This window comes from Oncorhynchus gorbuscha, linkage group LG05 (genome assembly GCF_021184085.1).
Source record: "Oncorhynchus gorbuscha isolate QuinsamMale2020 ecotype Even-year linkage group LG05, OgorEven_v1.0, whole genome shotgun sequence".
NCBI lineage: Eukaryota > Metazoa > Chordata > Actinopteri > Salmoniformes > Salmonidae > Oncorhynchus > Oncorhynchus gorbuscha.
The window spans coordinates 15,333,045-15,347,794 of record NC_060177.1 but is presented as its reverse complement, the minus strand read 5'-3'; the positions used below and the strand labels follow the sequence as shown (position 1 = coordinate 15,347,794).

At 43.2% G+C, this 14,750-nt stretch overlaps 1 protein-coding gene across 1 annotated transcript; it reads right to left on the bottom strand.

The window, feature by feature from the left end:
- Window positions 1-382: 382 nt before the first annotated feature.
- LOC124035558 (retinoblastoma-like protein 2) lies at window positions 383-12,116 on the bottom strand. The gene is made up of 14 exons (XM_046349041.1): window positions 11,614-12,116; window positions 5,555-5,681; window positions 4,347-4,459; window positions 4,156-4,259; window positions 3,874-4,011; window positions 3,448-3,618; window positions 2,946-3,243; window positions 2,627-2,781; window positions 2,339-2,515; window positions 2,087-2,158; window positions 1,905-1,983; window positions 1,612-1,742; window positions 1,214-1,378; window positions 383-1,009 (listed from the first exon to the last, which is right to left on the bottom strand). Exons 2-14 carry the CDS (start codon window positions 5,602-5,604, stop codon window positions 743-745), a joined length of 1,920 nt encoding a protein of 639 aa, XP_046204997.1. The 5' UTR covers window positions 5,605-5,681; window positions 11,614-12,116; the 3' UTR covers window positions 383-742.
- Window positions 12,117-14,750: the final 2,634 nt, after the last annotated feature.

Genomic DNA, 14,750 nt, shown 5'->3' with positions numbered 1-14,750 from the left:
TTATCCAACATCACAATACAAAAGAAGTAAAGGATTTGTACCACAGATCAATACAAATGAAACACTGGTAGAGAAAAGCAACATGTGAAACTGAAAGTGCCAATTAAACATAATATTATCTAACATCTGGTCCAACAGATACATGTATAATCATTTTAAAAGGCTCACCCATATGTCTTATATCTGTGTTTGATATGTTTAGAATTAGTTAGACTTTTTTCTATTTTGAATACTACACTGTTTGTTGGGTAGGGCTTACAAGTTTAGCATTTCACTGTACTTGTGCATGTGACAAATTAAACTTGAAAATTGAAAATAATTACTACTGTATGTTCCAGAGAGAGACCCCTCCCTCTCACCAAAAACAAACTGTACACAGTGCTCAGTATCAACACAAATCCTTTACTGCTTCCTTAGGTAACTAGGACATGGTTCACAGAGGACTAAAATGTTGAAATATATACTGTATATGATATGTATAATATGATATTTGATACAGAGCCCTAGTTACCCTCAGATTATTACAATACCCTAATTATTATTATAAATCAGCTTTTCTAATCATGAACATTGCTTACTAAGAGAATTTCACTGAGTGCTAATGATGCCAATTCTTTCTAACATTGTAGATCCACATCATCCATTCTCCTTGCAGGTCTACACTCATTGGAACGATATGGACCACAGACACTGATGATGGAAGTATGAAGCATGGCGGTAAGTCAACGAAAGTGAGATGTCATCAATGTTTCCCCTTGTGTGCTGTTGCTTGGTGCTGTGCCTTGGCCCTGGTCTGGGATTGTTGCTGGTTCTGGGCCCTGGTCAGTGCCTGGTTGAAGTCCTGGCCGAGGTCCCTGAGCTTTCTCTGCCAATCTGACGGTCTATCATGACAGGGCCTCTTTACAAGCGGCCCACCCTCCTCCTCACTGTCCTCCTGCAGCTGGGCTGAACAGCGCTTCCTGGTGCGTGACTGAAATGTCCTCATCATGTCATTGATCTCTCTCAGACGCTGTGGGATACAGTTGGGATACAACGATTAGCAACACACATGACTAGATGTGTACTGTGTATTTACGATGACCAGGCCTTTTACTTTTCACAGTAATTTAAGTTAAAATATGTGTAATGTTAGTTAGGTTTCAGACAGGAAGTATAGAAGAGGGTTAGTTAGGTAACCGTTAGCAGGGTTAGAGATGTATTTCCAACCTCTGACCTTTGAGGGACTTCTGCTGACGTAGTAGAGGAACCCAGTGCGGGGGGAGGGGTGTGTGCTGGGCTTGTGGGGGGAGATGTAGAGGGAATGGTGGTTGGAAGGGCGGAGTCTGCGCAAGGATCCAACACTCTGGAAGGGGTATGGCGAAAGGGGAGGGGTTTCAACCTGTGCATGGAAAAATGACCAGAATGTGGTCAGAATCTCTGGATAGTGATGAAAGCACTGGGCCTAGGAACAATGCACTGTATCTGTACTGCTCTTACTTCTATCAACCTGTAAGTACCAATGATGTTATACCTCAGTTTGGACATGTCTGAGACCACTGGTAAAGTGTTTCCTACGTATCGTGTATGACGACTACTGACTCCACTAGGAAGTATATGAAAATGACCCCTCACCCCGGCTATGGTCAGAGAGCTGGAGGTGTAGCGCAGGGCAAAGTCCTTCATCTGTTTGACATAGACGGTGTTGTAGAAATAGATGAGGTGTCCTCTCTCCTCCTGGCCCGGGCTACAGGGAGCTCTGGGTCCTGTAGGATGGGTGGGAGGGCTCTGGTAGGTAAGCAAGCTACTGCTGGGTTTACATCAACTGGAAAACAGAGCAGCATCACATTCAAAAATCATTCTTCATTAAGTGATTTGTTAATTCATGCATATTATGATGCAAACAATATATTTTCTATTTGTCTAACTGTTTTCTCTGTTGGATCCTCCAGGAGAGTTTTGTGACGTCTTGGTGTTTCTCCCTGAGATCAGAACACTTCTGAATACCTGACAGAAGGACAATACAGACTTCATCAACTACACAATAACAAACCAGCAGGATTTAACACACACACACACACAAAAGCAAGCAAAACATTGATCTCCTTACACAGTTGCTTGCTTGAGGCTGAGTCTTGTAGCACTGCATGATGAGCTTGAACGGCATGTCCACTTTGGTTACCTGCATGAGCAACACACGGCACAAACATGGAAATGAGGTAATATATTACATTATAATCATCAATACACAGCTGAAGAGGTATAGAAGGCTGAATGCCTTGCTGTCGATCACCCAAGTCATAAAACCATCTGCGTTAAGGAAGTATAGCAAAACGTCTAGAGGCAAAGCAAATAGTGCTACCTTGGCCATGACATAGATGGCACACATGAGTATTTGGTCCAGGTGTCGGTCTAGCATGAGGTCAGTGCAGTGGACCAAGGAGTGTTCGACGCAGGTCCAGATCTTCAGCCGCAGCGCCTCACAGATGTCCAGTTTAACACAGATGTCCCTCAGACGCATGCTCACCAGGTGGTAGACCTGAGACAGAGGGAAGGAGTATGGCCTCTGTCTTGTGGATCTTGTAACTAAATATCTAGGCTCATAGCATTCAGGCCCGCTCAGGTATGTAGGAATCTGAGTAAAGCCTACCTTGCGGAGGAACAGTGAGATGGAGCCCTTACTCTGGGTAGAGGGTAGAGGGTTCTGGGGCTGCTGGGTAGAGGTGCTGGAGACTTGCTGTGGAGGAATGGGCTGACCTACAACACTAAGGGTAAATGTGATGGCTCCCCGGTCATTGGCAATGCCTGGGTGTGGAAGAGGTTTAATTGAACAAATAGCACTGGTTGTTGTGATATGTAAACAAGGTATATAACATGTTTATTATAAGATGTATTACATTATGTCAGTATTCTATTAGGGTTGTCATTTCTATGGCCATATTGGGTTTCATCTGAGGGATAGTCTTTACCTCGAACCGGTATGCTGACTGACTGGCCATTGTTGGTGGTGACAGTGGCTGATGCCATGGTGACTACAGTCTGTCCAGTAACAATGACAGAGGAGGACTGGGATGGGCTGACTGGTGTGGTAGGGCAAGCGGCCATCTTTGAGCCAGCAGGGGGTGAGCTGTAGCGTTCATGGTGGGTAATCGGGGAGTTCAGGTCAATTCCATGGATCCCATTCACAAGGCTTGGGGTCAAGTGTGAAGGGTTGGGAGGGATCTTGGCCATCTTGTCTGTGTCCTCTGAGTATTGGGGGAGCATCACCTTGAACACACATAGAACCATCTGTTACCTTAAGTTTGGGATCATTTTGTTTCCTCTATTGAATGGAACGACAGCCGCCATACTGCCATATTAGACCAACTTGTTTCGAGTGCGCCAGCGGTGTTGCTCTATATATTTTGAGAGGGTGCACTGTATATTTTACCCAGTTGACAAACAGGTGAATTTGAACCTTTGCCCACTGACCTGATGGTATGCAGGCAGCTGTCCCTGACCCTTAGCAGCTCTGATCTGGTCCCAGAGTGGTGAGTCTCTCCTCCAGGCCAGACTCTCCAGGACCTGCTCCTCTATATGGGTCAGATGCCTGACCACACCCGGCAGCAAGCCCTCCTCAGCCCGCAGCACCAGCTCTATCACCTGGCACACACCACACACAGTAGAGGGTTAAACAGCACCTAAATAGATCACTAAGATTAGAGTAGACGTGTTTGAACCCAGGACGTCTGTATGCCCCAAGACTGTGTAAACCGTCTGAGCCCAAGCCTAGGCATTAGCTTGAGGAGCTAACATAATGCTTCAGTTTTCAGGTAAGGTTACTTATCACGTGAAACCAAACCTACGATGTTACATTACAGTATGACATGTACTGCAGGTGTTTTGTGTAGATGTTACCTTGTAGAAGTCGTATGGTGCCAGGCTAAAGATGTCAATGACCAGGGGGAAGCTGCCTGGTGGCTGATGGGAGAAGATTACCATCTCCAGACAACAGGCCACTAGAGAGCGCTGGAACAGATCATGCTCCAGAATGCCCTGCCAAGAAACTAGTCATCAAGGACAACCTCTATACTATAAATGTCTATACAACAGTGCCCCCAGAGGGAATTGTAACGTGAACGCATAATGACACTAAACAGTGCAGTTCCAGTCATACACAGCAGAGGGCAGAGGACTCACTGAAAGGTCTTTGTATCGCAGCCTCTTCCTCTCCTGATTGATGACAGCCTCTAGAATCCTGTAGTACAAAGCCTCTGTCTGGATGGAGAACTTCACTCCTCTCTCTACAAACAACAGGAAGTTACTGAAAAGTGCACATTAATGTCAATATATCAACACATGCATACACACAGACACAAACACACACACACCTCTGTCTAGGCTGCGGTTCTCTTCCCATGGTTCCTGGTAGTGCTGGATGAAGGTGTGGAGCATGTCTCTCAGTCTAGTGGAGATGACCTCACTAGGGTTTCTGGCACAGGACCTAAACAAAATACACCTTAAAGAACCATACAGCCACTTTTCCACCCCATAGACTAGATAGGTATTGCCCACCCATAGGTATAGATCTAGGATAAGCTTATCTTCCTCCAAACCATAGACTACAGCCACCCATAGGTATAGATCTAGGATAAGCTTATCTTCCTCCAAACCATACAGCCACTTTTCCACCCCCATAGACTACTGATAGATATTGCCCACCCATAGGTATAGATCTAGGATGAGCTTATCTTCCTCCAAACCATACAGCCACTTTTCCACCCCCCCATAGACCCATAGGTATAGATAGATATTGCCCACCCATAGGTATAGATCTAGGATAGAGCTTATCTTCCTCCAAACCATACAGCCACTTTTCCACCCCCATAGACGAGATAGATATTGCCCACCCATAGGTATAGATCTAGGATAAGCTTATTTTCCTCCAAACCATACAGCCACTTTTCCACCCCCATAGACTACTGATAGATATTGCCCACCCATAGTATTAGATCTAGGATAAGCTTATCTTCCTCCAAACCATACAGCCACTTTTCCACCCCCATAGACTACTGATAGATATTGCCCACCCATAGGTATAGATCTAGGATAAGCTTATCTTCCTCCAAACCATACAGCCACTTTTCTACCCCCATAGACGAGATAGATATTGCCCACCCATAGGTATAGATCTAGGATAAGCTTATTTTCCTCCAAAAAATATAGCCACTTTTCCACCCCCATAGATGAGATAGATATTGCCCACCCATAGGTATAGATCTAGGATAAGCTTATCTTCCTCCAAACCATACAGCCACTTTTCCACCCCCATAGACTACTGATAGATATTGCCCACCCATAGGTATAGATCTAGGATAAGCTTATCTTCCTCCAAATCAGAACCAACTCCATAATGGGAAGAATGTGTAACATAGTAAAACAATGTGTTTTCTTACTCTTCTACAAACTCAACACTGACCATAGATCACAGTGTACTCTACCATAGGCTACAGGCCCAAATACATTTCCCCTGCGGCACATTACAGTCTACTACAGTTACGTATGAGGCCCACACAGACACATGCCCACCATAGCTGACCTGAATGTTCTAGCCAGACTGTCACTGGGTACATGTCTCTGGGTTGCCATGACGACCTCCAGCCGCTCACAGCACCTCCGCTGGTAGAGTATAGCTCTGTGTCAGTCAGTGGAGTAGCAGTGGACACCTGTACATAATGCATACACCAGGTAGAGGTTTGAAAACCCTTTAGAGCGGGACATGAGACCGTATAAATAGAATCATCATTATACTTCCTTGCGTGAGAAACATGTGAAACAACGGTTTAAATTTACAACACGAACCACACAGTAATGATATTAAGTCTTCTCAGAGATAATTGGGCCCAAAAGGCTTGTGTACTGTATTTAGAGTCAGGTTAATGTGTGTGTGTGTGTGGGGGGGCTGGCCTTCAGCTATGAGATGACAACGATGATGAACTGCAAAAATACGATATTTCCTGTTGAAGAGGAATATTCAGATTTAGCGTTTTTGAATCTGTTTCTCAGTTTGTCTAGCAGTTCTACAGTTCTGCTGTGGAAGGATTCAGAGAGAGAGACTTCACCATTATTAAATAAATCAAAACAGGAACATTTTACATTTGGTTAAAATAAATGAGGAAATAATCTCAACAGATACAAATATTGTCCTGTGTGCTACCTACACTTAGAAAAAAATGGTGCTATAGACTCTTAAAGGGTACTTTGGCTATCCCCATAGGAGAACCCTTTGAGGAACCCTTTTTCGTTCAAGGTAGAACCCTTTTGGGTTCCATGTAGGACCCTTTCCAGACCCAAAAAGGGTTCTCTTATGGAGACAGCCGTAGAACCGTTTGGAATCTTTTTTTCTAAGAGTGTACAGTACTGTATAACCCTCCACTAGAATCCCCCATACTTTAATATAGACAGCTTCTCCATCCTAGAGGGGGAGCTCAATCATTTCCAGACCCAGGTAAATATTCTAGTCTGTGGAGACCTAAATGCCTGAACTGAACAAGAACCTGACACACTCAGAACACAGGGGGACAAAACCCTACCTGGAGGTGGCATCATTCCCTCCTCAATATGCCCAACAACTATGACAAAACAACCAACAAAAACGGGTCACACAACTCCTGCAGTTCTGTCGCACGCTGGGTCTGTACATAGTCAATGGTAGGCTTCGAGGGGACTCCTACGGTAGGTACACCTACAGCTCATGTCTTGGCAGCAGTACTGTAAACTACTTTATCACCGACCTCAACCCAGAGTCTCTCAGAGCGTTCACAGTCAGCCCACTGACACCCCACCTATACAGATTTATGGAATGCGGTGTTGGGGGGAAACATGTACACAAACAATGTGTACAAGTATGCAGTTAAAATTCGCCCAAAAAATTGAGCCCCACCCTCTTCAACATTTATACCAACAAACTGGCGAGGGCTCAGTCTGAAGCACCCAGCCACACCCTACTAGACTCTGAAGTCAAATGTTTGCTGTTTTGCAGATGATCTGGTGCTTCTGTCCCCAACTAAGCAGCACCTAGATCTTCTGCAGATTCTGTCAGACTTGGGCACTGACAGTTAATCTCAGTAAGACAAAAATAATGGTGTTCCAAAAAAGGTCCCGTTTCCAGCCACACAAATACAAATTCCACCTAGACACTGTTGCACTAGATCACACAAAACAATATACCTACCTTGACCTAAACAGAGGTCTGGGGTCCTCTCACAAACAAATAATTCACAAAGCCCAAATTGACTCTATGAAGAATTATGAAAAAACATCCTCCATGTAAAACTGCAAATAATGCATCCAGAGCAGAATTAGGACGACTCCAGTTAATGATCAAAATCCAGAAAAGAGCAATTAAATTCCACAAGCACCTAAAAGGAAGAGATTCTCAAACCTTCCATAACAAAGCCCTGACCTACAGAGAGATGAACCTGAAGAAGAGTCCCCTCAGCCAGCGGGTACTGGGACTCTGTTCACAACAGCACAGCAACGCAATTAGATCCAACCAAATCATGAGAAAACACTAAAAGATAATTACTTGACACATTGGAAAGAATCAACAAACTGGAATGTTATTTGGCCCTAAACAGAGAATACACAGTAGCAGAATACCTGACCACTGTGACTGACCCAATATTAAGAAAAGCTTTGACTATGTACAGACTCAGTGAGCATGGCCTTGCTATCGGAAGGTCACCATCGGCAGACCTGACTCTCAAGAGAAGACAGGAGATGGAAACCTAGCTGCACTTCCTAACCTCCTGCCAAATGTAAGACCATATTAGAGTCACATACAGCGCATTCAGAAAGTATTCATACCCCTTGACTTATTCCACATTTTGATGTGTTACAGCCTGAATTCAAAATGAATGAAATTGATTTACACATAATACCCAATAATGAAAGCATGTTTTTAGAAATATTTTCTAATTTATTGAAAATCAAATACAGAAATATCTCATTTACATAAGTATTCACACACCTTGGTCAATATATGTTAGAATCACCTTTGGCAGCGATTACGGTCTTTCTGGGTAAATCTCTAAGAGCTTTCCACACCTGGATTGTACAACATTTGCACATTATTATTAAAAGCTCTGTCAAGTTGGTTGATCATGGCTAGACAGTCATCTTCATGTCTTGCCATAGATTTTCAAAATTGTAATTAGGCCACATTTAATGTTGTCTTGGTAAGCAACTCCAGTGTATATTTTTGCCTTTTTGTGTTAGGTTATTTTCCAGCTGAGGTGAATTTGTCTCCCAGTGTCTGGTGGAAAGCAGACTGAATCAGATTTTCCTTTAGGATTTTGCTTGTGCTTAACAGCAGGTAGCCTAGTGGTTAGAGCGTTGGGCCAGTACCCAAAAAGTAGCTAGAGCGAATCCCTGAGCTGACAAGGTAAAAATCTGTCGTTCTGCCCCTGAACAAGGCACTGTTCCTAGGCCGTCAATGTAAATAAGAATTTGTTCTTAAATGGCTTGCCTGGTTAAATATATTTTTTTACTCTATTCTGTTTCTTTTTACTCTACAAAACTCCCTTGCTGATGACAAGCATACCCATAACATGATGCACTCACCACCGTGCTTGAAAATATGAAGAGTGGTACTCAGTGATGTGTTTTGCTGGATTTTCCCAAAGCATAATAATTTGTATTCAGGATATAAAGTTAATTTCTTCACCACGTTTTGCAGTTTTGCTTTAGTGCCTTGCTGCAAACTGGATGTATGTTTTGGAATATTTATTTTCTGTACAGGCTTCCCTCTTTTCACTCTGTCCTTTAGGTTAATATTATAGAGTAACTACAATGTTGTTGATCCATTCTCAGTTTTCTCCTATCACAGCCATTAAACTCTGTAACTGTTTTAATGTCACCATTGGTCTCATGGTTAAATTCTTGAGCAGTTTCATTCCTCTCCTGCAACTGAGCTGGGAGGGACGCCTGTATCTTTGTAGTGACTGGGTGTAGTGATACACCATCCAAAGGGATATTCAATGTCTGATTATTTTATTTGACCCATTTACCAATAGGTGCCCTTCTTTGCAATGGAAAACTTCCCTGTTCTTTGTGGTTCAATCAGTGTTTGAAATTCACTGCTTGACTGAGGGACCTGACAGATAATTGTACAGTATGTCGGTTACAGAGATGAGGTAGTCATTCAAAAGGTAGTCGTTCATGTTAAACACTATTATTGCACACGGAGTCTATGTAACTTATTATGTGACTCGTTAAGCACATGTTTACCCCTGAATGTATTTAGGCTTCCCATAACAAAGGGGTTGAATACTTATTGACTCAAGACATTTCATCTCTTAATTTTTAATTAATTTGGTAACATTTCTAAAAACATAATTCCACTTTGACATTATGGGTATTGTGCGTTGGCCAGTGACACAAAATCTCAATTTATTCCAAATAAAAATTCAGGCTGTCAAGCAACAAAATGTGGAAAAAGTGTGAATACTTTCTGAAGGCACTATATTTCCCTCAGATTACAGACCCACAAAGAATTTGAAAACCAATCCAATCTCCCATATCTATTAGGTGAAATACAACAGTGTGCCACCACAACAGCAAGATTTGTGACCTGTTGCCACAAGAAAAGGGCAACCTGTGGAGCACAAACACCATTGTAAATATAACCTATATTTATCTGCTTATTTATATTACCTTTCATACTTCAACTACTTGCACATTGTTACAACACTGTACATAGCCAGCAATATAACATTTCTATATTATTTTAAAACTTTTGTAATGTTTACTGTTAATTTCTGATTCTTTATTTCCCTTTCCTTTTTGTTTGTCTATTTCACTTGCTTAGGCAATGTAAAAATGTTTCCCATGCCAATAATCACATTTGAATTGATTTGAAATTGAGGGAGTAAAATAGAGATTGTGCTGATTCAATGGTAACTCAGTCTCCTCTCCACAGCGATAATCATTGCACGTGTTCTCCATTTCTCTACAATGCCAAGTTACTATCACACTGTCTGAATGTGTGATGCACAGACACTGCCTGGGGTAGAGGATCTCTCTATGAGTGTGTGAAAATGAAGAAGTTAAACTGTGGTTTTGTATATAAACCAGATATATCAGTGAGTGGGGAGGTGGATGCTGATTCCGAACATGTTGTGTACTACATCTGAGGAATCATTCAAGTTTTGGTAAGTCAGTGAGATAAGCTGGGTGTGGTTATTGGGAAGGTATTTGAGGATGATGCTAGCAATGACTGTCGTTATGGGTTGCAGGTGATAATCAGTTTTACTTTGTCCACACTAAGGAGTATCACTTTGGGTAGAGATCAACAGAGAGAGAGAGACAGAGAGGGAGCGAGGGAGAGCAGCAGAGAGAGAAAGAACAACAGAGAGAGAAATAGAGGGCTACAATCTAAAATGTAAGGTTATACCAGGTGAAGTTCTCGATATTCTGATGTGATTCATAACTGTACACCTGTAAATTACAGCTAGTGCCAGGCTGAGGCTGGACAGGCCAATGTTGAACCACATCAATTCCTGTGTTCTGTCAGAGTCAAACCCTGTACACTGTGTTCCTATGCACTGTCACACAGTACACCACGAACATTGAATCTAAAAATACATTCATTCCCTACGAGCAACCTTACTGTTCCAACCCCAGACACTGGCCAACAGGCCTGTGTTCAAATACTATTTGAAATCTTTCAAACACTTTAGCTGGGCTTGATTGAGCTTGCATGGCGCAATTGAACCAATAGAATAGTCCTATAAGTGCAAACCCTGCTCATATGGCATTACAGCCTTGTTCTAAAGCAAACACTACAATTATTTGAAAGATTTCAGATAGCATATGAATCCAGGTCTGCTGGCCAACCTATCCCTCTCTCACTCTGCAGTTTTGGGACGAAGCCTTGGTTGGCTTGGCTCTACTCCATCCACTACCAGGAAAATGGATTTAGCTCACCTCCCACTGAGTCAATTCAACCTTCCTATCTGTTCTGTGGAGGTTGATGCTTATAGTAAGGCTTTAACTCTGTCACTGTAACATCCCTCCTGAGAGCAAGCTACAGTCATAAGGGAGAGGTAGCTACTATGAGCCATGTGCTGGGTACTAATATTACTATGCATATGCTCTCACCCATGTGGGCTACACACCGGATGTGGGCTAGTGGCCCACCAACTGACAACATGCGTCACCAGCTGCCAACTCCTTCAGAATCAGTTTATATCATCTTACCCACCACCACAACCACCACACCTCTCTCTGTTCCCATGTTGGCTCTCTGTCACACTGCAATATCTTTAGAACTGACTGACTGCAGCTTCACTGACAACGTCCAGAATACTTTTACTTTCTACAGTCATTTTGGGGCACACACATCGTTCAATATACATATGCAACTAAAGTGTTTTGCATCCATTTCAGAGAAATGGAACAGAACAATGTTGCATTTTAACTTGGCAATCTAACAACCCCTACCAGCCACAAATCATACATGATCATCATCCATAATAACATCAGTTAGACACACATCAACCCAGGACAAACAACATCCTGTGACATGTTATTTCCTGTAGTGTTACAGAGACAAAGAGAGACAAAAGAGCTGCAGTGATGCAACAAGCTACTTACAGAGGCTCGTGAGAAGGATCTGATTCTGTTTTGTAGAGGCTTGGAGACACACTGCCTCTCTGCTTCTCTCTCTGTGGGACTAGCCAGGCTGAACAGCTGTGGGTGTGTGGGTGAGCATCAGAGCAGCACAGAGCAGTGAGCGCTACTATAAGTCTACAGGCAGGCAGCAGCAGGCTGCAGTGCACTGAGACAGAGAGGAAGCTGAAGCTCTGGCTCAGCCCATTGGCTCACAGCTCACAACAGACAAGCCCCAACTTGTCATCTGCAATGGGTTGCTATGATAAGAGGCCTGAGGGCTGAGACTCACAGAGCAACAAGCGCCCCCTGGGGTGGAGTAGGAACATAATAGGGCATAAAGGAAGCAGAAGAATAGCAGTACATTAATAAGTAATACTTTACAACAATATATACTATATCAGTTTTGAAAATGACTTTTTAACCACACTATTAACTGAGAATTTATAATCCTATATTTACAGTTGAAGTCAGAAGTTTACATACACATTAAAACACGTTTTTCAACCACTCCACACATTTCTTGTTAACAAACTATAGTTTTGGCAAGTCGGTTAGGACATCTACTTTGTGCATGACACAAGTAATTTTTCCAACAATTATTGAGACAGATTATTTCACTTATAATTGACTGAATCACAATTCCAGTGGGACAGAAGTTAACTTAACCTAACTGACTGTGCCTTTAAACAGCTTGGAAAATTCCCGAAAATGAAGTCATGGCTTTAGAAGCTTCTGATAGGCTAATTGACATAATTTGAGTCAATTGAAGGTGTACCTGTGGATGTACTTCAAGGCCTACCTTCAAACTCAGTGCCTCTTTGCTTGACATCATGGGAAAATCAAAAGAAATCAGCCAAGACCTCAGAAAAAGAACTGTAGACCTCCACAAGTCTGGTTCATCCTTGGGAGCAATTTCCAAACGCCTGAACGTACCAAGTTCATCTGTACAAACAATAGTACACTCAGGAAGGAGACACGTTCCGTCTCCTAGAGATGAATGTGCTTTGGTGCGAAATCTGCAAATCAATCCAAGAACAGTAAAGGACCTTGTGAAGATGCTGGAGGAAACAGGTACAAAAGTATCTATATCCACAGTAAAAATGAGTCCTATATCGACATAGCTTGAAAGGCCAGTCAGCAAGGAAGAAGCCACTGCTCCAAAACCGTCATAAAAAAGCAAGGCTACGGTTTGCAACTGCACATGGGGACAAAGATTGTACTTTTTGGAGAAATATCCTCGGTCTCAACCTTTAAGTCTTTACTGAAGACTCATATCTCCAGTGGGTCATATGATTGAGTGTAGTCTGGCCCAGGAGTGGGAAGGTGAACGGAAAGGCTCTGGAGCAACGAACCGCCCTTGCTGTCTCTGCCTGGCCGGTTCCCCTCTTTCCACTGGGATTCTCTTCCTCTAACCCTATTACAGGGGCTGAGTCACTGGCTTACTGGGGCTCTCTCATGCCGTCCCTGCAGGGGGTGCGTCACCTGAGTGGGTTGATTCACTGTTGTGGTCATCCTGTCTGGGTTGGCGCCCCCCTTGGGTTGTGCCGTGGCGGAGATCTTTGTGGGCTATACTCAGCCTTGTCTCAGGATGGTAAGTTGGTGGTTGAAGATATCCCTCTAGTGGTGTGGGGGCTGTGCTTTGGCAAAGTGGGTGGGGTTATATCCTTCCTGTTTGGCCCTGTCCGGGGGTGTCCTCGGATGGGGCCACAGTGTCTCCTGACCCCTCCTGTCTCAGCCTCCAGTATTTATGCTGCAGTAGTTTGTGTCGGGGGGCTAGGGTCAGTTTGTTATATCTGGAGTACTTCTCCTGTCCTATTCGGTGTCCTGTGTGAATCTAAGTGTGCGTTCTCAATTCTCTCCTTCTTTCTTTCTCTCTCTCGGAGGACCTGAGCCCAAGGACCATGCCCCAGGACGACCTGACATGATGACTCCTTGCTGTCCCCAGTCCACCTGACTGTGCTGCTGCTCCAGTTTCAACTGTTCTGCCTTATTATTATTCGACCATCCTGGTCATTTATGAACATTTGAACATCTTGGCCATGTTCTGTTATTATCTCCACCCGGCACAGCCAGAAGAGGACTGGCCACCCCACATAGCCTGGTTTCTCTCTAGGTTTCTTCCTAGGTTTTGGCCTTTCTAGGGAGTTTTTCCTAGCCACCGTGCTTCTACACCTGCATTGCTTGCTGTTTGGGGTTTTAGGCTGGGTTTCTGTACAGCACTTTGAGATATCAGCTGATGTACGAAGGGCTATATAAATAAATTTGATTTGATTTGGTCTGATGAAACAAAAATAGAACTGTTTGGCCATAATGACCATCATTATGTTTGGAGGAAAAAGAGGGATGCTTGCAAGCCGAGGAACACCATCCCAAACGTGAAACACGGGGGTGGCAGCATCATGTTGTGGGGGTGCTTTGCTGCAGGAGAGACTGGTGCACTTCACAAAATAGATGGCATCATGAGGCAAGAAAATTACAGGGAAATATTGAAGCAACATCTCAAGACATCAGTCAGGAAGCTAAAGCTTGGTTGAAAATGGGTCTTCCAAATGGACAATGACCCCAAGCATACTTCCAAAGTTGTGGAAAAATGGCTTAATGACAACAAAGGCAAGGTATTGGTGTGGCCATCACAAAGCCCTGACCTCAATCCTTTTGAACATTTGTGGGCAGAACTGAAGAACCGTGTGCGAGCAAGGAGGCCTAAAAACCTGACTCAGTTACACCAGCTGTCAGGAGGAATGGGACAAAATTCACCTAACTTATTGTGGGAAGCTTGTGGAAGGCTACCCAAAACGTTTGACCCAAGTTAAACTATTTAAAGGCAATGCTGCCAAATACTAATTCAGTGTCGGTAAACTTCTGACCCACTGGGACTGTGATGAAAGAAATCAAATCTGAAATAAATAATAACTCTCTACTATTATTATGATATTTCACGTTCTTAAAATAAAGTGGTGATCCTAATTGACCTAAGACAATACATTTTTACAATAATTAAATGTCAGGAATTGTGAAAACTAAGTTTACATTCACATTAGCCAAATACATTTAAACTTCCGACTTCAACTGTATATCGCCAGTGAACAATAAATAACATTGTAATTCTGTAATTCCTC